The sequence below is a fragment of the Neofelis nebulosa genome, chromosome 6 (assembly GCF_028018385.1).
Source record: "Neofelis nebulosa isolate mNeoNeb1 chromosome 6, mNeoNeb1.pri, whole genome shotgun sequence".
NCBI classification, from domain to species: domain Eukaryota; kingdom Metazoa; phylum Chordata; class Mammalia; order Carnivora; family Felidae; genus Neofelis; species Neofelis nebulosa.
Window position 1 is genome coordinate 92,652,321 of NC_080787.1, and position 23,039 is coordinate 92,675,359.

A 23,039-nucleotide genomic window follows, 5' to 3' on the forward strand; every position below is an offset into this window, starting at 1 on the left:
CTTTCTCTCCCTGTAGTCCACTTAGACCTCCTGGTCAGTTCTGTGTGCCCACCTTCCACATCTCCTTGCTTTGCTCCTAAGGGCCTCCACCTGCAGCCTTCTTCAAAGTACAGTCTCTCCATCCAGAGGGCAGCATGTGCCTAAGAGACTTCCATTCCCCTTCCCACTCCCCTGGCCACAGCCCAAGACAGGTGCGGGGAGTATAAGAGCCCACCTCCCTAATAACTTTTCCTCCAGGCAGACTGGGACTTCACGTGAAAGCGCCTCCTTGCCTGACTTCTTCCTCTCCCTAGCTCTCCTGGCTTCTCCAGGAGCACTTCCAGAGCAAATCATTTGCATAACAGCAGTCTTGAAGGTCTCCTTCTGGAAAACTGGATCCAAGAGCCCTGCGATTCCCAAAGTGTGGAAACCACTAGGCTAGATCTTAAGAATGGCACTTACACGCTTGTGGCCCCTCACTAGCTTATTCTCCGCACTCTTGAACCTTTTTCAGAAAGTTCTTCAAACACCCAGATCTCATGTCATGATTTCACCTTTGCATGTGTGGTTCTCTCTGTACCTCTCCCATCCAAGCTAAAGCCTCACTCAACCTTCAGCTCTCGGTTAAGTTACTTCCTCAGGGAAGACTTCTCTGAGCCCCACAGATTAGGTCTTCCCACCACCAACACACGCTCCCTGTGATCTTATGGCCTTCTTCCAGACTGACCTACAACAACTCAGAGAACAAGAGCCATGTTTGTCTGGTTCTTTGTTTTGTTCGCAGCAGCGAACTGGCAGAGAAGGTGTTCAATGTTTCTGACTGTTTAAAGAAATTCACCAAAATGTTAACAGTTACTGAGTCTGGGGAGAATTGTGGAGGTCTTGTTTCCTGTATGTTTTCTTTCTTGATATTTTATAACGTCTTTTTAAACAATGAAACACCTATTGATTTCATAATCAGTAAAATTTTAAAGGTCCTTTTTTATTATGCAATAATATATATTGGCTAAATTATTTTTCTCTTAAAATGTAAGGGTATTGTCTGTGGAATAAAGATAAAATTCAGTTAAACAAATTAGAGATATATCTATAAATAAAGTCGTCACTTTAATCTCAACCACACACTCCAACTCTCAGCTAGGAATCCAAGAGCATGATTTACACTCAAAATCAGTTATGCAGACATTATGTTTTAGATTAAAGATACTGCATGTTTCATAGATCTCATTCCCAAATTTGTTTAGCTTTTCAGGAAACAAGGGGATAACTTTGTAGGAAAAAGACAAAGAATGACAGAGTCCAATTAAACAATTCTCATGTAAGAAAGGATCCTTCCCAAAGGACTTCTCCCTCAGGGGGAAAAAAAATCAAACCTGTATATTGAACGATGCTGGTTTTGTGTTTAAAAAAAAAAAAATAGATTTATCAGTAGTATTATTCACAATGAATTTTCGAGGTCATTCTGAAAAGAACAAATAGAGATTATTCCAGCAGTTTCCAGCTCGAGCTGTATTTATTTCCTGACACCGGGGAGGTACTCCCTTAGAGTTGAGGGGACAAGGGTCTTCAAGGAAGCAATGTGGCAGGTGGTAACTGATCCTTGTCCCCACTCCTCCTCCACTGGCAGCTAGAGTCTTACTGTTTAACAGGTGCCCACAAACTGCTCTGGAGTTAGAATACACTCAAAAGGGCAGGGCTTTTTGTCTATTTTGCTCATTGTTCACTGAGGTATCCCCGATACCCAAAACAATGCTTAGCACATGGTAGACACACACAAATGTTTAATGAACAAATTAATAAAGTGATATAAAGATCTTAAAACTGATAACAAGTAATAGAAAAATGAGCAAATAAGATGATCAGACGGTTCAAGGAGAAGGAAATCTAAATGGCTTTTAAACATGAAAACATATTCAAGCTTGAAGACAATAAAAGTATTCCAACTTAAGGTTTATATAACATTTTCACCTACCAAACTAGCAAAAATATTAAAATTAACATACTCTGTAGGTAAGGCTTTGGCAAAACATGTATGCACATACACTGCTAATACGAATATAAATAAACAGACTCTTTGAAGAGATTTTGGCACTATATATCAAAATTACAAATACACAGACCTTTGGCTCAGCAATTCTTTTGGGAACTTAACCCACAGACATACTTGCACACGTGAGGTGATTCATGACAAGGTTATTCATTGCATTAATTCTCAAAATAGCAAAAGCATGGAAAAATTAAGTTCCCATCAATGGGCGTTTGGTTAATAAGTTGGGATACATATACACTGTGCATTACTTGCAACTATAGAAAAGAATAAGGAACCTCTCTCTCTTCGTACTTACATGAAAAGACGCAATATGTAGTATTAAATGAAACATGGTATAGGACAATGTGAATAGTATGCTTATTTTGTGTATAAAGAAAGTAAAATATTTGTTTTTGCTTATATCCACATAAACTCTGGAAAAAGTAAGTGGATAAAAGTGGTTTCTTTGAGGAGGGATGGGTCTTAGGCACATGGAGAACAGGATATATGCAAGACTGCGTTATGTACTTTTTAGATTCTTGAACCATACGAATATATTACCTAGTCAAATAATTATATTTTTATTTTATTTTATTTTTTATTTAAAAAAAATTTTAATGTTTATTTTTGAGAGAGTAAGAGAGAGGGGAGAGAGAGAGATAGAGTGCGAGCTGAGGAAGAGAAGAGAGACAGAGGAAGACACAGAATCCGAACCAGGCTCCAGGCTCCCAGCTATCAGCGCAGAGCCTGATGCAGGGTTGGAACTCATGATCCATGAGATCATGACCTGAGCTGAAGTCGGATGCTTAACAGACTGAGCCACCCAGGCGCCCCAAATAATTATATTTTTAGAACACAGGAGGCTGAACTACAAAAGAGAGGCACTGGTATGCAAATTGATATAAATAGGCTTTTAGAAAGAATGCATGAATTTCTCAAAGCAACATGTTTTTAATGAATATGCTTGTTACAAAAACATCCCCCTAATATTAAAGCTAATCCCCCCAATACCCCACCTTAAGTATTACTCTATAGGCCTACTTTGAGTTACTCACTGTATGTAAAAGCAATCAAATGATACTTTTCTTAAATATGTTACAGGTCATATATCCTACTAACTTCTCAGATTGGCCCACATCCCAATTAGTTCAAATCATGCTTTTTTTGTTTATAGTAAATTGACACACAAATCTCATGACATATGAATACTACAGTGTAAGGTGTTATAGGTACAAAGAATTCATCATATCTTAAAATGTGTGATCTTTCTTTCCCTATTAGAAAACTAAGGAAAATTTTAAAAATCCAATTTGTTTAGGGGCTCCTGGGTGGCTCAGTCTGTTAAGCGTCAGATTTTGGCTCAGGTCATGATCTCATGGTTCGTGAGTTCGAGCCCCGCATCGGGCTCTGTGCTGACAGCTCGGAGCCTGGAACCTGCTTCAGATTCTGTGTCTCCCTCTCTCTCTGGCCCTTCCCCTCTCAAGCTCTGTCTCTCTCTCTCTCAAAAATAAATAAACATTAAAAAAAAAATTGTTTTAATCCAATTTGTTTAAATTAGTTGAGAATAAAAAAAGACCTCCAATATTAAAACATCCAAAACCTTCCAGCCATAAAATCTGGTCATTAAAAACTGAGTCTTACCTTACTTCAGCCGGTGGAATTGGGGAATAGGGATTTGCAGAACAAGCCAGAATTCTAATGACTGCTCCAGGATGATAGGTTTCCAGAACATGAACGGCTGTAGGATACACCTGTTGTTCAAAAGTAAGTTCCACATAGTCTTGGCTTTGAAAATTAGGTGGCGTCCTCTTGAATGGCAAGGAAGCACTAGGACACTGATCCCACCATGTTCCGTAAGTTCGAAATACGGCTGTCTGAGTGAAGTCACCAGAACTTGGAAATACATTTGGTACACCTGCCAAATTCCACATGGTATAGGACATACTGTTCTCACTTCCATAATGGGAACTGAAATCCACTACTTCTTTGGCATACTGGACCACCTCTGCGTGGAGAGGGGAAGTCCGGCTGTTTGATTCTATAGTTCTATGGCTGTTCATCATTTCTCCTCTTGTAGCTGTCCTGGCTCGGCGCCGAAGGCATATATAATAAAACATAGTCAGAACGGTTAACATGGGAAAGACTGGTGACATCTAGGTGTGAATTATGAAGCTTCAAAAGGTCAGGTGTCCTCAGTAAGACGCATGAACTCTTTGAAGGATGTTCTAAAAAAAAAATGAATGGCTTGGTAAAGTAAAATAACTTAAATAAGCAGAAAAATGCATGGATAAGGTAATAATTAGGTTTTCTTCCCAATCTAATTTCCCAGAATGAAACTGAAAAAGCAAACTCACTGTAAATGTGAAATCTCTGGCATAACTTATCAAATATATTTTTAAGAAACCTAAATATTGAAAATGTATATAATTCTATGCTACGTGGGAAGCAAAACTGATATTATAAGGCAATGGAAGGTATATATGATCCAAAAAACTCCATTTCATACAAAGTTCTATCTTTCAAAAAATACTAAAATCCTTGAACTTTTAAAATTAAAATTATTTAAAATATACGGTGAACCACTAAAACACTGCTGTGAATCTGAAAGAACCTTAAGGCATTTTTTAATTTTACATTTTAACAAATGATTCCCTATTGTTAATTATTACTTACCTCCAAACATGCTAAGTACAGATTTCACATTATGGGAATATAGTTTTCTGGAGCTGACAGTTAATCCAGACCAACTAAATTAACTGCCTTACACATCACAGATCACCAGACAGTGTTTAATTTATAACTCTTAGCAGTATTTGTTAGGGCAGTCCATGGCTGGCTGGCATCTGGTTAGCTGCCAGACACTCTTAGAAATCACTCACCCCAGAGAGAATGGTCACAGGATACACACAGGAAATGTAAAAGTTGGCATTCATCCATGTGCCTTGAAAATTGCATGCTGATTTCAGGTTCCAATGTTGAAATGTCACATTCTTTTACCTATAAGATAAGAGTTTTAGAAGATACTTTTATTTCCAATTTAGGAAGTCAAATAGCCCAAAAAGATTATAGATCATCTTTTAGACAGATAAACATAAACAGCTATTTATTTGATATAGAACTTTCTAACTGAACAGGTTACATGTTTCTGAATCTTGTGGACAATTCTGAATAATTTATTTAAAATTTCATGACAAGAGCACCTGGGTGGCTCAGTCGGTTAGGTGTCGGACTTCGGTTCAGGTCATGATCTTGTGGTTCATGGGTTTGAGCCCCAAGACAGGCTCTGTGCTGACAGTTCAGAGCCTGGAGCCTGCTTCGAATTCTTGGTCTCCCTCTCTCTAGTCTTCCCTGCTCATGCTCTGCCTCTCAAAAATAAATAAACATTAAAAAAAAATTTAATGAAAAACCAAAATTTCATGACAGAATGTATTAAAAATATAATGACCCCTTTCTATATCAACGCTACAAACCTATAGCTTACGGGTCAAAGTATGTGGGCAGACACATGTTATGGGGACCAAACAGTACTTTTTATCTCATTGTTTATTTTTATTTTTTTAAAAGTCTGATTATAATTGATACGTAATGTTACATTAGGCTCATATGTAAAACATAGTGATTCAGCATCTCTACAATATACTATATACACTTATACTGTGCTCACCCCAAGTGTAGCTACCATCTGTCACCATATAATGCTATAACAACATCACTGACTATATTCCCTATGCTGTGCCTTTTATTCCCATCACTTATTCATACCGTAACTGCAAGCCTGTATCTCCCACTCCCCTTCACCCAGTTAGCCCATCCATCAACCCCCTTCCCTCTGGCAACTTACAGTGTTCTCTGTATTTATAGGTCTGATGCTGTTTATTCATTTGTGCTTTTAGGTTCCACATATAAGTGAAGTCACATGGTATTTGTCTTTCTCTGTCTCACTTATTTCAATGAGTGTAATACCATCTAGGTCCATCTGTGTTGTCACATATGACAAGATCTCATCCTTTTTTATGGCCACATAATATTCCTGTGTGTGTGCATACATACACACACACACCACATCTTCTTTATCTATTCATCTATCAATGGACACTTAAGTTGCTTCCATATCTTGGCTATTATAAATAATGCTGCAAAGAACACAGAGGTGAATGTATCTTTTTGTGTTAGTGTTGCTGTTTTCATTAGGTAAATAGCCAGTAGTAGAATTATTGGATCATACAGTATTTCTATTTTTTATTTTATGAGGAAACTCCATACTGTTTTCCACAGCGGCTATACCAATTAGATTCCCACCAACAGTGCATGAGGGTTCCTTTTTCTCCTATCCTCACCAACACTTGTTATTTCTTGTCTTTTTGATTTTAGCCATTCTGACAGGTGTAAGGTGATATCTCATTGTGGTTTTGATTTGCATTTCCCTCATGATTAGTGATGCTGAGCATCTTTTCATGTGTCTGTTGGCCATCTGTATGTCTTCTTTGAAAAAGTGACTATTCAGGTCCTCTGCCCATTTTTTAATCAGACTGGTTTTTTGTGGTTTTTTTGGTATTGAGTTGCATGAGTTCTTTATGTATTTTGGATATTAACCCCTTACTGGATATATGATTTGAAATATTTTCTTCCATTCAGTAGGATGCCTTTTTGCCTTGTCGACTATTTCCTTTGCTGTGCAAAAGCTTTTTATTTTGATGTAGCTCCAATGGTTTATTTCTGCTTTTGGAGACACATGTAGAAAAATGTTGCTCTAACCAATGTCAAAGAAACTACTATCTAGGTTCACTTCTAGGATTTTTATGGTTTCAGGTCTCACATTTAGGTCTTTAATCCATTTTGTGTATGCTGTTAGAAAGTGGTCCAGTTTCATTCCTTTACATGTAGATGTCCAGTTTTCCCAGCAGCATTTATTGAAGAGACTGTTTACTCCCCATTGTAGAGTCTTGTCTCTTTTGTCATAGATTAATTGATCATATAAGCATGGGCTGTCTATTCTGGGATCTCTTTTCTGTTTCCATTGATCTATATGTCTATATTTGTGCCAATACCATACGCAAATGGTACTTTTTAAAAGTCTGACTAGGTTGTAACCCTTAAAAAATCAAGAGGACCCCCTGTTAGAAGAGCTCTATACTCTCCAGGCAGCTGCCATTATTCCCAGCCAACTTCATTAGTTTGTAACACAGGCTTAACCTCTGTCCACGTTGAGTAGGTACCTCTGGTCTACACAAACAAGGAATTCAAATATACTCATGCCTGTACCTAAGGTTTAGAAGTTTAACAGAAGTTTAACTTCTCCTAAGAAAACATAACTTTTCTTTAGTAGAGTGATGGGTGAGCCTTTCAAAACTTTAACACTAAGACTAATACATTAAATGTCCCTGCCACTCAAAAGCCTTCAATAATTTTTTTCTTACCTATAAGACATAATCTAAGTTCTTTAGTTTGACCTTCCAAGGTTCTCCTCAAGCTAGACCCACATCTATTTGTCTAACCCAGTAAACTCAGTCAACCTCTAAACACTGTATTACTCTAGGTCTGTCTGCCTCTATCATTCCTTTTCCAGCCACTTTACTCACTATGTTTAGTCTCTGACACCACCTTGGTATCAGATATATACCTTAGCTCCACAAGGGTTTACACTAAAACTAAGTTTCTTGAAGGAGGGAATCCAGCCAAAGATCTTCATTTCTCAAAGTACGAAGAACATGGTAGGTACAAAATATTGTCATGTTGACAGAAAGGTGATGGGCAAACAAAAAACACTATAAAAGTCTAAAATAATTTAAAATTATATAACAGGATTCTTGTGCCTCTTAATCTCAGCCAGATGCAAACACACTGAAATATAACCAGTAAAACAGTAATGAAAGAACTGAGCTTGAAACAAGTGAGGAAAATCCACAGCTGTGAGAAACAAACAGCACACAGCAGGCGCTGAAGCCAATACAACTCTCGGAACCAGTTACAGGCCTTATTGGTTATTAGGGGACTTTCTAACACCCATGCAGAAAGGTTATTTCAAGCCAGAGGTGACCTCTGGAAGATCTTCATAAAGCCAAACATTAGGAAAGATCATCCTATCTGGGAAACCAGGTATATAAAAACTTAGCTCAATGGCCAAGAAGCTTAAGAAGATAGGACACCAATTTAGGCAATGGAGAAAAGTTGCTAGAGGGAAATCAGACCCTATTAGGCATATATCATGCCTCATAAAGAGCATGGGCCTAAATTCACACTACCTTCATCCCTAAGCCAAAAAGCATGGGCCTAAATTCACGCTACCCCATCCCTAACCCCCCCCCCCCAAAAAAACAAAAAAAAGTAGTCCTGAGCTGGTAAAACTTTAGAAGCTGATAGGGGTAGATGGGAAACCTCTCTGCAGGGATGCTTCCATGACACAGGACAGACTAAACCCTTACTAAAGATACGGCACAGTAAAAACTCACAGACTACAAGACAAAATGAACCACGATGAAGGACAGTCAGTAGGCAGACTCACTAAGTGGAGGAACTTGCACTCCAAGAACAAGAAATAATAGAACAATCTGAACAAGACAATTTCTGGAGAAGAGTCACAAAACATGTATTAAAATAAATAAGGTGGGTCTGCAGCACATGTCCCTAGAGTTGATGTACCAGGAATCGACAATTTGGATTTACCTCAGAAAATGTAACACCAAGTGCTAAAGTATAGGTCATGTTATCAGTGTGGGAAAAAATAATTATCTAGTATGCACTTCTTTATTCAAATATTTCACCTACCACAAGTATAAATCTGTTGCAAAGAAAAAATTTACAAATGCACAAATCTCAAATATTTAATGCCAAAATTTAAAATGATACAGCTCTTTGATCATATACACTTCATTCCAAAATACGCTCCTAGGTAAATCAACAGGGGTAATTTCCCAAAGAATTTATTTGGTCCTCCTGTCTCTTAAAAGAAAAAGAGTAAAATAAACTGCAAAATGAAATTTAGGAAATAAAGAACAATTTGTAAGTATCCAACTCAAGTGACAGACAACTGGAAGACTGCAAGTTTTATTCCTGGAAATCTTCATGAGCGTGACAGGTAGGCCACCTGCAAGGTGGACGGATGGGTCTGGCTTTATAATCTTTGGACATCACTTCTCACTCCACAGTCTGTAAACTGCTTCGAATAAGTTTCTTTCACTTTCTTTATAAAACTGCATTTATCAGAAAGTAAAAATTTCATAAAACCAAAGATACATCTGCAAAATAAGATTATCATCATTCATGTGAACTTTCACAATTATCCTGGGCAAAAAGATGGAGACAAATTGGGATAGCCAAATTCTATTTGACATACTCAGCCACAAACTTTGTTTCCCAGCTAGCTTTTACTACTACAGAATATGGGATAATATCAAAAGCAGCAAGAGTGCCATATGAGCAATATCATTTTAAAGCTGTGTTAGAGTAAAATTTTACATTGAAGCAACATATGTAAAAGTGAGTTATAAACTGTAGATATATGTATTATGTATTCAAACTTCTGCAGAGTAGAAGAGAAATGTAAATGGATGCTTTGGTTTTTCCAACCACGAATAACAATAATTGTTATTTTTTAAGATAAAGCTAAAAATGACAAAAGAAATTTTTGAAAGAAGGAAAAGCAGTGTATAGTACACGGAAAAAGCAAATATATTTATTCTTTTCCAGCAGTACTATTCAGAAAAATGTAATAAAGTTAAAACCTGCTTTTTTAAAATAAACAAGGCATAGAAATAAAAAAGGAAATGTGCAAACCCATTGTTAACACCCTTCATTGATGCTAAACTCCTTTCCAATCACTCAGATGACACATCAAAATGTTTGGGGCGGCTGGGGAAGAACGTATGGAGAAGAAAGGCTAGCTCACTCTACTTTTCCCTGGCAAATGATGCTGAAAAGGGGATTGGAGCCATAGTCTCAGGACTCATGTGGGCGGCAATGGCCAATGCTTAAGTCCAAATTGTCTACGTACTGTCTGGACTTTAGCCAAGGCATGGAGGCAATTTGTGATAACCAATGAATATCCCAATGGGCAATGAACCAAATGCAAAAGATACAATAACTCTATTTTATGGGGAGAATGGGATTCAAAGGCAAAATGACTTTTCCCACCTGGTTCAAATAAATAAATATTAGTCTGTTACACTAAACTGGTCCAAAAGGATGATTATAAAATATACCTTTTGAGAGGCATTTTCTTTTCTGGTTCATTCAAAATGCACCTTTAATTTTTAAAACTCTTACAACATATACAAATATTATTTTCCACTTAACAAGTCAGAATTAGAAATAGGGTGATTGTTATCTTGTTAGTCATTTAATCCAATTACTCGCCAACAATGGCTAGGAGGTGAGAAATTCTCCACAACACATGGAACTTTTCTACTAGCACAATCAAGGAATACAGAACGACAGCCATTTGAACTTCTATCCTGAGACTCTCATACTCCTTGGGAAACAACGTGCTTTACACGACATGATTTTATTATAATACAACTTTATTTTCAACTACATCTTTCATATTCTAAAATGCTTAACAAAGTTAAATAATACAATTGCAGAGAAAGCAGTAACAGTGGAGAAGAGAAATTAAGAGGTGTAGACAAGGGAGAACATATGTTTTCTACTGAGATTTGAAGTGAGATGGGGAGTCGATGAGGCGGAGAGAAGCAGGATGGCAGGCACTGCAGAGAAGGCGGCTAGAGCTCCGGCACGGGGAAGAGGAGGGATGGAAAGGGCTTTTCATACAGTAAACAAAAGGAGGCAATCAGAAGGAACCACAGCCAGGACCACGCCAAGGCTAGGTTCACAGTGGGAGGCAAGAAGCTAGAGACAAGTTGAAAACTCAAGGAGGATTCTCCGCGTCAAGTGAAAAGATCCGGGAAAAGGAAAGAGGACGGGCAACAAGGCACGGCCAGACACTGAAGGCAATTCCCATCACGGTACCTCCGCAGAGCGGCCCACGGAGACGTGCCCGAGAAGAGCTGGGGGAAAACGAGGGTCGGGGCCGCTCTGCAGCAACATACCAAAATGTAAGAGTGCATAATGTGGTAAGGTATCAAGAAGAAAGGCCAAACGTGAAATGGTATCGTTTCTGAATCCTGCTGAAACGGACCAAGAGACGCGCTTTTGAGGAGAGGTGTCTTGCAATCAAGACACGGGCGCATGCAGGAACATATCGGTCAAGAAGAGTGGATGGAATCAGATTTGAATTCAGGGCAGCAGCTGCCCCTCCTAAGCAGCCCTCTTTCCTGGCCTGCCCCCTCCAGGCTTCTCTGCCATCACATGCTCCTATATCTCCTCCTCTTGTTGGAGCACTTCTCCCCGGGGCTTCTTCCTCTTCATCCTCAAATATACAGAGGTACCACTGAACAAGGGCTGACTTTCTGATAAAATACTCCAGAATGCTCCACCTACCTGGGCACCAGTCTTCTCCCCCTCCCTTCCGCTTCTACACACTCACCACTCTTGCTGAAGAACATCCACCTGGCCCTCACCACACCTGGGCTTGCACACCTCAGCGTCTTCAAGTCTTCCACTGAGGCTGGGCTGCTCTGGAATGCCCCTGTTCTTCCCCCACTTGGCACCCCCTTATTCATCTGTTAGGGTCCGTCAGCTCACTCACTGTTTCTCTGCTCTTACATTTTCTGGGTCATTTCTTACATGGTGAGACATTTTTTCTGCCCTCCCAGACAATGAATTCCTCAAGTTCTGAGATGTCACTGAATGGTAACTACACTGTTAGGGCCTAGCACATGCAAATATATGCTCAAGAAGCACTTGTTCTGTTTTTTGAAGACCGGCACAGGAGATGGCTGGACAGAATAAAAATAAACACAGAAATGAAGTCAGAGACTCTTCAAGGTAAGAACACGTAGATGGAAAAATGAAGCAAAAGGAGCTCCATACCTTGATACAGAGCAAAAGAGGGGAAAAAATGGATAATAAAAACCGAAACACAATAGGTAAGAATCAAATGTAGGACCTTCTTTGAAGCCATCCAATAAGGAACAGTATACATATTGAAATTTTACTTTTCAAAGAGAATGTAAAAAAGTAGTAACTTCTGTTAGTACAAAAGCAGCCCCAGAACCCATAAAAGAGACTTGACCTTGGCTACAAAGAAACTGATTGAAATTAAAGAAAGATTCATGAAAGAGATGATTGGAAAGGTAAAAGGAAACTATTTTCTCAAATACAATGAAGTTTTTTTTTTTTTTTTTTTTTTTTTTAGCACTCCAAATCTAAGTTAAAGACCGGAGGATGATTAAGAACTGGAAAAACTATGAATGAAAACTAAATTCTTAGAAAAAGTGATAACCTAGGAGCAAGAGGGCACAGACAAGCTGAGAAAGGCAACAATAAAAAAGAGCAAGGGTAAAAAGACAAGTTGATACAGTTCTGGTATTAGATGAGCTATGAAGGAGCGCAGACCGAGGCAAAGCAGCCCTCTGTCTTCACCATAATTATTTACATTACAATGTACTATATTAAAATAATGTAACACTATCAGCAAGGAGACTACCGGAGACGGAATATTACTACCTGATGTGCCTCTCCCTTCCTCTAAGTCAATCTTCCTCCAGTTAAAACACTTTTACTCTGATTAGTTTTTATCCAACAAGGCCCCAATATAGAATAAATGTGTAGAGTTCTTAACTGAACCAAGTGTAGGAACTGGGAAAATAGAGCCTCCTATCCAGCTTCAAACATTCTTGAAAATCTAAGGCAAAAGAAGGCAGGGGAACCACTGAGAAAGAAAAATCTAAAGGTGGAGGAAAAATCCTGAAAACCAAAGACAAACAGTACAGTACTTCTTTCTCTTCTGGGAATCAAAGTAGCACTCAAATCTACAAAAAGTAGCATTTCAAAACTTCTGCTGAGGTGATGAATGATCGGTGAGGACTAAGCAAGAAGTACAGAGGAAGTCAAATTACAAATAAACTTGTCAGAAAACAAGGGATAAGATTTAGAATCAATTTAAACTAGAAACTGATCATGGTTAGTTTTGCAGAATGTTTTCTCTCTCTTTCTTTCCTATACTTTAACAACCAAATCTCAATTTATGAAATACTTCATGACCATTCTTTAGTAGCAAGAGAAAGGAATTAAGGAGTCAATGTTTTGTTTTGTTTTGTTTTGTTTTTTTAAAAAAAAAAAGCAAACAAAACAAAAGTTTTGTGTCTGGCCTGGAGAAACCAGGTCTGATCCCCTCCTTCTTTACAGTTTAGGGTTATTCTGGCATTTGGTTAAGCCGGCTTAATCTGTTTAATGTTATCGATACATTTTAAACAGGGGCACTGAAGTTCACTCCCACCACCAGGGCTTTCTTGAGGGTGCCAGGGCCCTAGGCCTTAAAACATTAGCCAAACTCCCAATTTGCAAATCAGAGTCAGGAGTTCTTGCTCCCGGCTGCAGGCCCAGGCCCCAACATGTCCCCTTCCTAGGGTCACAAAGAGCAGAGAGGAAGAGGAACCTGGGGGTTGTGTGGGAATCTGCTCTTAGGGGCTGGATGCCTCTGCCTGGCCCTGCATAGTGCTGACTGCCCCTCCTCTCTCTCAACAGATTCTGAGTAGTGCCTGAGACCCTGCCCCGTAGGGCTTAAAGGTGGGACTGGGGGTGTAGAAGTGGCCTGCCCTTTTCTGTCTTCACTGAACAGCTCATTCTAACAGGGGAGGAAGGGGGAAAGCTCTAGATTGGGTGAGGGGAGTGGGGGTGTCAGGGAGGCAAGTGTGCTGTGTTACTGTGTCAATAAACTGAGTTAAAGTTAAAAAAAAAAAAAGTGACAAGGAAGGACATGTTCCTAAAAACACAGATACGATACATAAAGTACCTTAGGTACAGATACCACCATGCTGTATTATCTATATTTTACCGTTTTCTTCATTGTTAATAATGTGTAAGAATAAACCATCTGAGTGGGAAAATAACCCTAAACCTTTGGCAGATACACAATGTACATTTAACTAAAGTCTAAAATATTTGGAATATCTGGTTAAGGGCAATTTTAATAGACTCACTGAAGCCAGAAAAAATCTTTCTAGCTCTTAAGACCATACATTATATTGAATTTACTTTAGCCAAATACTAACTGTACATTTTTGTACAGTAAAACAAAGAGCATTTTACCTAACAGAAATATATTACAATTAAACTTAGCCTCCCTAACAAAAATCCAACTACAAGATCATAGATATGCCACTTCTAGCCATTCTTGCAAAAAGACCAACTAACTAAAATGGTATAGTACTGTTAAATTAACTCTGGTGTGCAATTTACATTCCAAAAAAAGTACTCCACTTTAAGTGTATAGTTTTTGTTTTTAATTTTTTTAATGTTTATTTATTTTTTAATTTTAATTTTTTTTTTAACGTTTATTTATTTTTGAGACAGAGAGAGACAGAGCATGAATGGGGGAGGGTCACAGAGAGAAGGAGACACAGAATCTGAAACAGGCTCCAGGCTCTCAGCTGTCAGCACAGAGCCCGACGCGGGGCTCGAACCCACGGACCCTGAGATAATGACCTGAGCCGAAGTTGGACGCTTAACCGACTGAGCCACCCAGGCGCCCCATAATGTTTATTTATTTCTGAGAGAGGGAGAGAGAGAGACACAGAGACAGAGCACGAATGGGGGAGGGGCAGAGAGAGAGGGAGACCCAGAATCCCAAGCAGGCTCCAGGTTCTGAGCTGTCAGCACAGAGGCCAATGCAGGGCTCAAACTCACGAACTTTGAGAAAATGACCTGGGACGAAGTCGGACGCTTAACCAACTGAGCCACCCAGGCTCAGAGTATAGTTTAATGAGTTTTGACAAAGACACATACCAATGTAATCATTTCCAGAACTGAAATATAGAATGTTTCCATTCAGCACAAAAGTTTCCTTGGTGCCCCCTTCCAATCATCCATCCACTTCCTTTTTTTTTTTTTTTTTTTTTTAAGTTTACTTATTTATTTTGAGAGAGAGTGCGAGAGGGTGCAAGTACATGTACACGCACACAAGTAGGAGAGGGGCAGAGAGAGAGGGAGAGAGAATCCCAAGCAGGTTGTGCACTGTCAGCACAGAGCCCGATGCAGGGCTTGAACTAACAAACCGCGAGATCATGACCTGAGCCAAAATCAAGAGTCGGATGCTTAACTGAGTGAGCCACTCAGGTGTCCCATCCCATCCACTTCCTGCACCAGATAAAAAATAATCTGCTTCCTATCACTGTAAGTCAGATTGTCCTTTATTCTAGAATTACATAAGTGAAATAATATATCTGTATTCTGTTTAGTTTATCTGGCACAGCCTATCTTTAAGATTTATCCCTGTTATTATGTGTATCAGCAGTTTGTTCCCCTTTACTGCTGAATCATACCCATTATGTGGACATATCCTGTCACCTGCTGATAAACATTTCGTTTTGTTGTGCCAAAATGTTTCTAAAATGGCTGCAGCAGTTTACATTTCCACCAGCAGTGTGTGACAATTGTAGTTGTTCCACACCTTCATCAGTAGGTAATGCTGTCAGTCTGTAGCCATTCCAGTGGGTGGGTGGAAATATCTTGTTTTAATGACGTGGAACATTTTTTTATATCTTTATTTGCCATTTATATCTTCTTTAGTGAGATGTCTAATTTGTCCATTTTTAAAATCAGGTTTTCTTGGTGTCATATTATTGAGTTGTAAGAGTTCTTTATACATTCTAGATACAAGTTTTTTTATCAGATGTGTTTTGCAAACACTTTCTCCCAGTCTGTGCCTGGCTTTTCATCTATTTGATAATATCTTGTAAAGAGAAAAGTTTTCCATTTTTATTAAGTCCAATCTATCATTTTCTTCTTTTATTGCATATTTTTGTGTATCCTAGCAAACATTTTACTTAAGAGCAATGTCAAGCATAATTTCAAAAAGGTAAACCCTGGGACAGATAGTATTTAATATCTTAAACCTGGGAACAGTTAATTATAGATTAATGAAATTTTAAGATGATACCAAATTGGATGTTGCAAACATTGCCGGTGGGAATGCAAAGTGGTATAGCCACTTTGGAAAACTTTGGCAGTTTATAAAGTTCAACATACCCTCACCAAAACATCTAGCAATCTCACTCCTACTTTATTCAAGTGTATTAAAACCTATTTTCAGACAAAAATCTGTACACAAATGTTTATATATTTATTCATAATCACTCCAAGATATCCCTCAACAGATGAAAGATTAAACAACTATCCATACAATGAAATATTACTCAGTAATAAAAAGGAATGAACCATTGATTCAGCCAATAGCACAGATGAATCTTAAAATGATTTTGTAAGTTAAAGAAGCCACACTGAAAGGCTACATATTGTATAACCTCATTTATAAGACACTCTAGGAAAAAGCAAAACCATAGGGAAGACAAACAGGTCAGTGGTTGCCAGAGAGTTAGGGGAAAAGACAGGAGTTGACTCCAATGATTACAAACGGCCCTCACAAAGGAATTCGTAGGGTAATGGAACTGTTCTGTGTGCTTTCGATTTCAGTCTTTGTTTTGGACCAAAACAAAGTCAAACTGGAGATTTAATATCCCCATACCAGCTTGTTTATGGGAGCCCTACTTTATTGGCCTCTTCTTGACCGGCATACCCTGAAAGATACCTACTAGTTGGCATGTCCTGCCCATTCATTATGTCTAGCACAAAGCGGCACCACCCACCTGGCTTTAGGAAACTACCTGTCCAGAAGAGTGAACAGTGACCTTCACGACCACAGAGATTCCCAACCAGGTACAAATCAGTCAACATAGATCTGCATTTATCTATTTATAGATATGAGTAGAATTAGCCATCTTAAAGACCAGGAAACAAGTTGGGCAATTAGAACAAATGGTCTCCAATAAAAGTTAATAAATGATAGAAGAATACTGTCAAATAACAGTTGTTATCTTTCGTGTGGATTAATAGAGTATGGGATTCATAAAACAAGTAGAACTAATTTTTTTAAAATGTTAAGGTCTTTGAAATTAAAAACATGGTGGCTAAAGTTAAAAATTTAAATGAAAAAATGATAAGTGACTTGGAATACAAATGCAAGAAACCTAATGCCTATATAAAATGGATTCAAGAGACTGAAGCTGATGAAAATTCAAGTACATGCTAGAATATAATGTAATATTTCAGAAATTCTAAAGAAAAAAAATGTACTTAAACTCTTATTCACACAGAAAAACAAACAACAAAATGAAAAATATTTCTTAACATGCAAACATACTTCCCATAACTCTCCTTAAAAACAGTCTTTAAAAAGTATTCCAATCAAAAAACAAGAGTTAAAATAAATACTTTTAAAAGGGAAAGACATAATATTCAAGTCACTAGTGACTTTATAGTCAAATTTGAGTCATTACAGATACAGTACTGGTGAAGGTGAAAAGGATGGTTGGGGAAAAACAAGTAATATAAAAAAGAAATCAAGTCAATAAAACTAAGAATGTAGGGAAGGCAAGGAGTCACAGTCTCATATTATTAAAAGGAAGTATAAGGGAAACAGTTATATAGATGGTTTTATAATTTCCAAACTTGCAAGGGAGAAGAAAAAAGATAAATATGAATAGGTTAAATTTTCCTATGAAAAGATAAAGCCTCTGCACAAGGAATCTTTGTAATGGAACTGTTCTGTATTTTGACTATGGTGGTGGTCACAAGATCTATATGAAACTACAGAGAATTAAATGCAAACACACCCAAGAGAGCACGTGAAAGTTATGAAATCTAGATGAGGTCTGTAGATTGTACCAATGTCAATTTCCTAGGTGTAATATTATACTTTAGTTATGCAAGATGCACCACAGGAGGAAACTAGGTGAAGTGTACATAGGCATTTCTCTATATTGTTTCTTATCACTGCATGTGAATCTATAATTATTCTTTTACAGACTTTCAGTTTAACACAGGGGAAAGACTGGAGAAAGAAACGTCCAGCTATATGATGTCTGAGGTTTACAAGAGAGGCAAGTAAAGCAAAATGATGTAGGCTGATTAAAATTAAACATGGGCAATATAGATCTGGCACACACAAAACTGACAGAGATGCCAACAGTAATATCAGACAGTATAGACTTCAAGGCAAAAAAAATCATTAAACAAGGAAAAAAGGATATTTTGTATTTTGTAAGATTAAAATCCAAGTGATTACACATAGGATAAATTCAACCACATTCGTAGTCACAGTAGGAAACGAACATATTTTACTTACTAATTTGTCAATTTTGAAGAAAAAATAATATAACATAATAAATGTGTCAAATGAAAACAACAGGGAAAGGATGGCTTATGAAAATAAATGTTTTAGAAAAATATCCAGGTATTTACAAAAGTAAATTTAGGATATTAACATAGCAACTATTTCTTAATCTAAATTTATGATACAAAATATCCAATTAAGAGAATATGTACAAAGTATCTTAATAATCTTGGGGTAGAAATTCAGAGGTCATGAAGAGAATAATAGAACTGACAACATAAATACTATAAAAATGTATATATAGCAAAAGTTCCCAGAAACATTAAAAGAATATAGACTATGAAAAAAAAAATTATCAAATGGTATACCAAGTCACTAACAGCCACAACATGTAAAGAACTATTACAAACCACTAAGAAAAACAGAAATACTTCAACAGAAAACTAAGCAAAGAGGAAGAACATGTAAGTTACAAAAGAATACAAATGACCAGTAAACATTTATAGATATTTAACTCCACCAATAAGCAAAGAAATACAAAAATTAAGAGTAAAAAAATAGCATTTTTCATCCATAAAATTACTAAAATGTAAAAAAAAAGTAAAAACGATGGTATCATCTTAGCAGCTATGTTTTAAAACAATTCTTCACAGGTCTCTCATGTTTCTGTAGGTCTTATAAGCAGAGGCACTGATGGCCTCTGTTCCAGATTATTTTTTCAAGGATGTCTACATAGCAAACGTCCATGGTAAAGAGGTTTCCCTTTGGAGCAGATGGCAGGTTTGTTTATTAACCAGCAAAATAAATATAATGCCTCTCTGTAGGGCAAAGATTAAGCAAGTTTACTTGCAGCCCATAATGAAAGATTCAGGTTTCCTACACTCAGGCTTCCTGTCCTATAATGCAATTTACTGTGTGTGCTAGAGTCACCTAGTCCTTATCACATCACCCCACAGAAACTGGGGTTCAAGGAAGAAGCACAAGAAAATGATGATATTCTGGTTACTGCTATTGCTGTGCTTTGTCTCTGGCCCAGGAGTCTCGTGTCTTCTGCCAGTATCCATGAAACTGTTGGTTTGCAAATAGGGTAAAATCTCAGATCTGTGACAAATCTTGGCAATGATATGGTAGCAGCAGCATTCTTATAAATTTACTCTTCCAATACCTTTTGAAGAGCAATATGACAATCTATCATAATTTAAAATGTATACAGCCTTTGACCCAGCAGTTGCTTATCTAAGCATTTACACGAAGGAAATAAACAAAAGTGCAAATAAACATATACATACAAAAATGATCCCTGCAGTTTGTCTCTGATAGAAATAAATTTGCAATAGCTTAAATATCAACAGGGGGATCAGTTAAATAAATTTTAGGTTATTCCTACACTGAAATACCAAAAAGACTTTAAAAAGATAATGTTAAGTGCAGTGACATAGAAAGATGCTCATCAATTATTACTAGCTGGAAATTATAGAAAATTATATATATATATATATATAGTATATATATATATATATATAGTACAGTGCCATTTATGAAATAAATGTAGACTTATACATATGTATTTTTAACGTCTGGAAGGAGAGAGAACAAATGATTAAATAATGATCTCTGGGAAATGGAGTTATGGGGTAGGTGGGCACACAACAGTTTCACTTTCTCCTCTGGCTACTTCTGTATTACTTGACTTTTTTTTAAGAATGTATATATTTATTTCATAATCTAATAAAGTTTCTAAGGATCTATTACAGCAGCACTTGAAAATTCATTACATTTAAGATGTCCAGTGGGATGGTAAAATACAAATGGACATGGGGCTGTCCTGGGTATCACTTTTATCGGCACTTATCCCTCAGAGCTGCTGAAACCAGGTAGAGAAAGTCCTGAGTCATAGCTGATGAGACACACTACACTTACTGGTAAATAACATAATGCAAAGTCTAGAGACAGGAGGATTTTGAACAGCTGCTTTTCTACCTACAACTCTGAGGAGCAACTCTACATGGCGAGTTCTGAGGTACCAAGAAAAGGGATTTATTATCTAACAATGGTTAATAATTCAACTCACCATGAAAAAGTCTAGCTAAAAAATAATTTCAAGAATAGACAAGAGACTTTAAGGGGGGGGGGGGCAGAGAGGAGTAACAAAGAAATCAAGTTACCCCTACCAAGTGTCAACATTCCAAAAATATTTAGTGGCCTACAACATACCAGACACTATTTTAATCACTAAATATTAAACACATTATAAAGCTAGAATAAGAAAAGCAGCACGGTATCAGCACAAGAAGCCAGAGATCACTGACAACAGTTCAGAAAACATCCTAAGAATACCCAAGAATTAAGGCCTTGGATAAATGGAGTATTTGTTATCAGTAGGAAAAAACAGAATCCAACAAATAAAGATGGGATCACTGGCTAACAATTTTGGGTGGGGGCAAGCGCCCTACTTCCTTTCTCACATGAAAATATTCTTGAGGTAGGTTAAAGATTTATAGATGGGAAGAATAAGATCATTAACGGTACTTAAAGAGGGGCACCTGCTTGGCTCAGTCAAGCGCCTGCTCTTCATTTCAGCTCAGGTTGTGATCTCACAATTTGTAAGATGAAGCCTGGCCTTTGCCTCTGCGCCGATAACACAGGAGCCTGCTTGGGATTCTCTCTCTCCCTCTCTTTATCCCTCCTACACAAGAACCTGTAGGTGCTCTCTCAAAAATAAACAAACATTAAAAAGTACTAGAAAAAAACAGAGGTGAATACATACATACACACACACACACACACACACACACGCACACACACACACACACCCCTCATGTGGCAAAAGGTCTAAGAGGACAGCAAAGTTAGCTCCTTAAGACAGAATGTTGATCCTAGGAAAATTAAGGCAGAGACTAAGAGAGCAAAGAACAAAGGGGCAGTTTTTGCTAACTGACCATGTTCAAAGTAAAAGATAAGCAGTTAGCAATATTTTAAGATGCCACGTACAGAGTACTATAATTGCATCACTAGATCACAGCATTATAAAGAAGAAATTAACCATTTTACATTGAGTTGACCTCTCTGCTTTTCAAGTCAGTAACAGAAGAGAAGCGCAGGAAATTGAAGGTTCAGAAAAGCCAACATTTGAGACAGTGTAAGAAGCTGGTACTCAGAAAAGAAGCATGAAAAGAAGAATCCAATTCAATGAGAAATAAGAGAGTTCCTACCATAGGGTGATGCACACTGCCACTAGGAAGACCAGTACACCGTCTCTTTCTCCGAATAACTTAGTATCTAATAAAGGACTATAGGATAGTTGATGATGTATTAGGAAAATGTCCCTTTACTTAACCAACAGCTACAATATGCAGTATAGATCTACAGACGCATTAGGTGAGCTTTTTAAGGATAAAATGTGCCTGATACCGAGGAATACAGGCCAGGCAGCAGTAAAGGCAGCTTGTGTCCTCAACCAAATTGGAACAAGCAAGATCACAGCCCCTGGCGTAGAGTCAGTCCTCCACGGCATAACGCCAAACACGGTATCCTGTCAACGCCACTACCTGACCACAGGTTTATATCACCTTAACTTTCTATTTATCCGTATATATTTCAATCAGTGACGGCCTCTTGAGGCTATGTGACAATAAGCATTTGGGAACCATCAAGGCAATCCAAAATCACTCCCATTGTAAACAGGTTGACAAGGAAGCCCAGTGGGTGGTTAAAGTCAACACGACACTCTAAGGACACCCCTAAACATAGAAACTGCCGGTATCTTGTGGCAGCCCTGAAGACATGGGCCTGATTAGTCAAAAACCATCGATGCCAGAGGGAAATCAAGGCAACACGCACAAGAGCAACAAGTACACAGCCGGGCAGGTGGCCGACGGGGTGGCTGCTGGGTCAGCACGGCCCAGGGACACCGCGGTGTAAACAACCCTAGGCAGGGTGAACGCCGGCACGCCTCACGCCTTGCAGACAGAGCGGGAGAAGCAGCACCCAAGGCACGTAAGCCATTCACAGGTGCCCAGCAAGCTCCGCAGCGCGACGCGGGCTTCGGGGGAGGGGCGATCGGTGGGGACCTCTGCCCTGCGCCCAGGCTCCCCGAAGCGCGGCGCTCCGCCCTGGCCCGGCCCCGCCCCAGCGCCGAAGGAGGAAGACGGAGACCCGCAGGAGGAAGAAGTAAAGGAAGGGCCGTACCCTGTAGGGTCCGGGAGAGGTGCGCGCCGTGGGCTTCACCAGCGACCCAGGCGGCACCGGGAGACACCGGCGCGGGGGCGGCTCCCAGAGTCCCGCGCTGCGGCGCGGCGGCGGCGAGCGCGGCCCAGCGCGACCCGGAAGGAAGACGCGAAGGCCACGAGGAGGGGCGGGGCCGAGACGGGGAAGGGGCGGAGCTAGGGGAGAGGTGGGGCGCCGCTCTGGCCTGAGACGCTGCGCGGAGTCTGGACCGCCCTGTCCTAGGCTGAGGGGAGGAGCTTCCTACAGACTTCCCAGACTCAATCTTGCCCTATAAATCGCCCAGTTACTCCCCAGCAGGCAGTGGTTTAAATTCGCTGCAGGAGTAATCCCTTCCTCGCGCCAGCCTGCCATCTGTAGTGTACTCCTGCTAGGGCTTTTGCAGTCCAGAGTTGGTGGGTCAGGTGATGCCTAGGGGTGGTAAGGTCCTCAGAGCAAAAGCGGAAAATAAATTACAGGCGCTCTAGAGGCATAATTCACCAAATCTGCAAACCTCTTCTGCCCCAGATACAAATCCGTCCTGCAAACTCATTTCCCTCACAACATTTGGAAACTGTGACCATTACCTCTCATGAACGA

At 38.9% G+C, this 23,039-nt stretch overlaps 1 protein-coding gene across 4 annotated transcripts in view; it reads right to left on the minus strand.

The window, feature by feature from the left end:
* FBXL4 (F-box and leucine rich repeat protein 4) overlaps window positions 1-22,578 on the minus strand; it is an 83,512-nt gene extending 60,934 nt beyond the window's left edge. For 3 of the 4 annotated variants that reach the window (XM_058734778.1, XM_058734780.1, XM_058734781.1), the window contains exons 1-3: window positions 22,425-22,578; window positions 4,888-5,005; window positions 3,650-4,233 (exon numbers count right to left, since the gene is read on the minus strand). In XM_058734778.1, the coding sequence (XP_058590761.1) occupies window positions 3,650-4,161 (512 nt within the window). In that variant the 5' untranslated portion in view covers window positions 4,162-4,233; window positions 4,888-5,005; window positions 22,425-22,578. Of the gene's footprint in view, window positions 1-3,649; window positions 4,234-4,887; window positions 5,006-16,710; window positions 16,803-22,424 lie in introns of all 4 variants that reach the window. The other variant, XM_058734779.1, reaches the window with a different exon arrangement.
* Window positions 22,579-23,039: the final 461 nt, after the last annotated feature.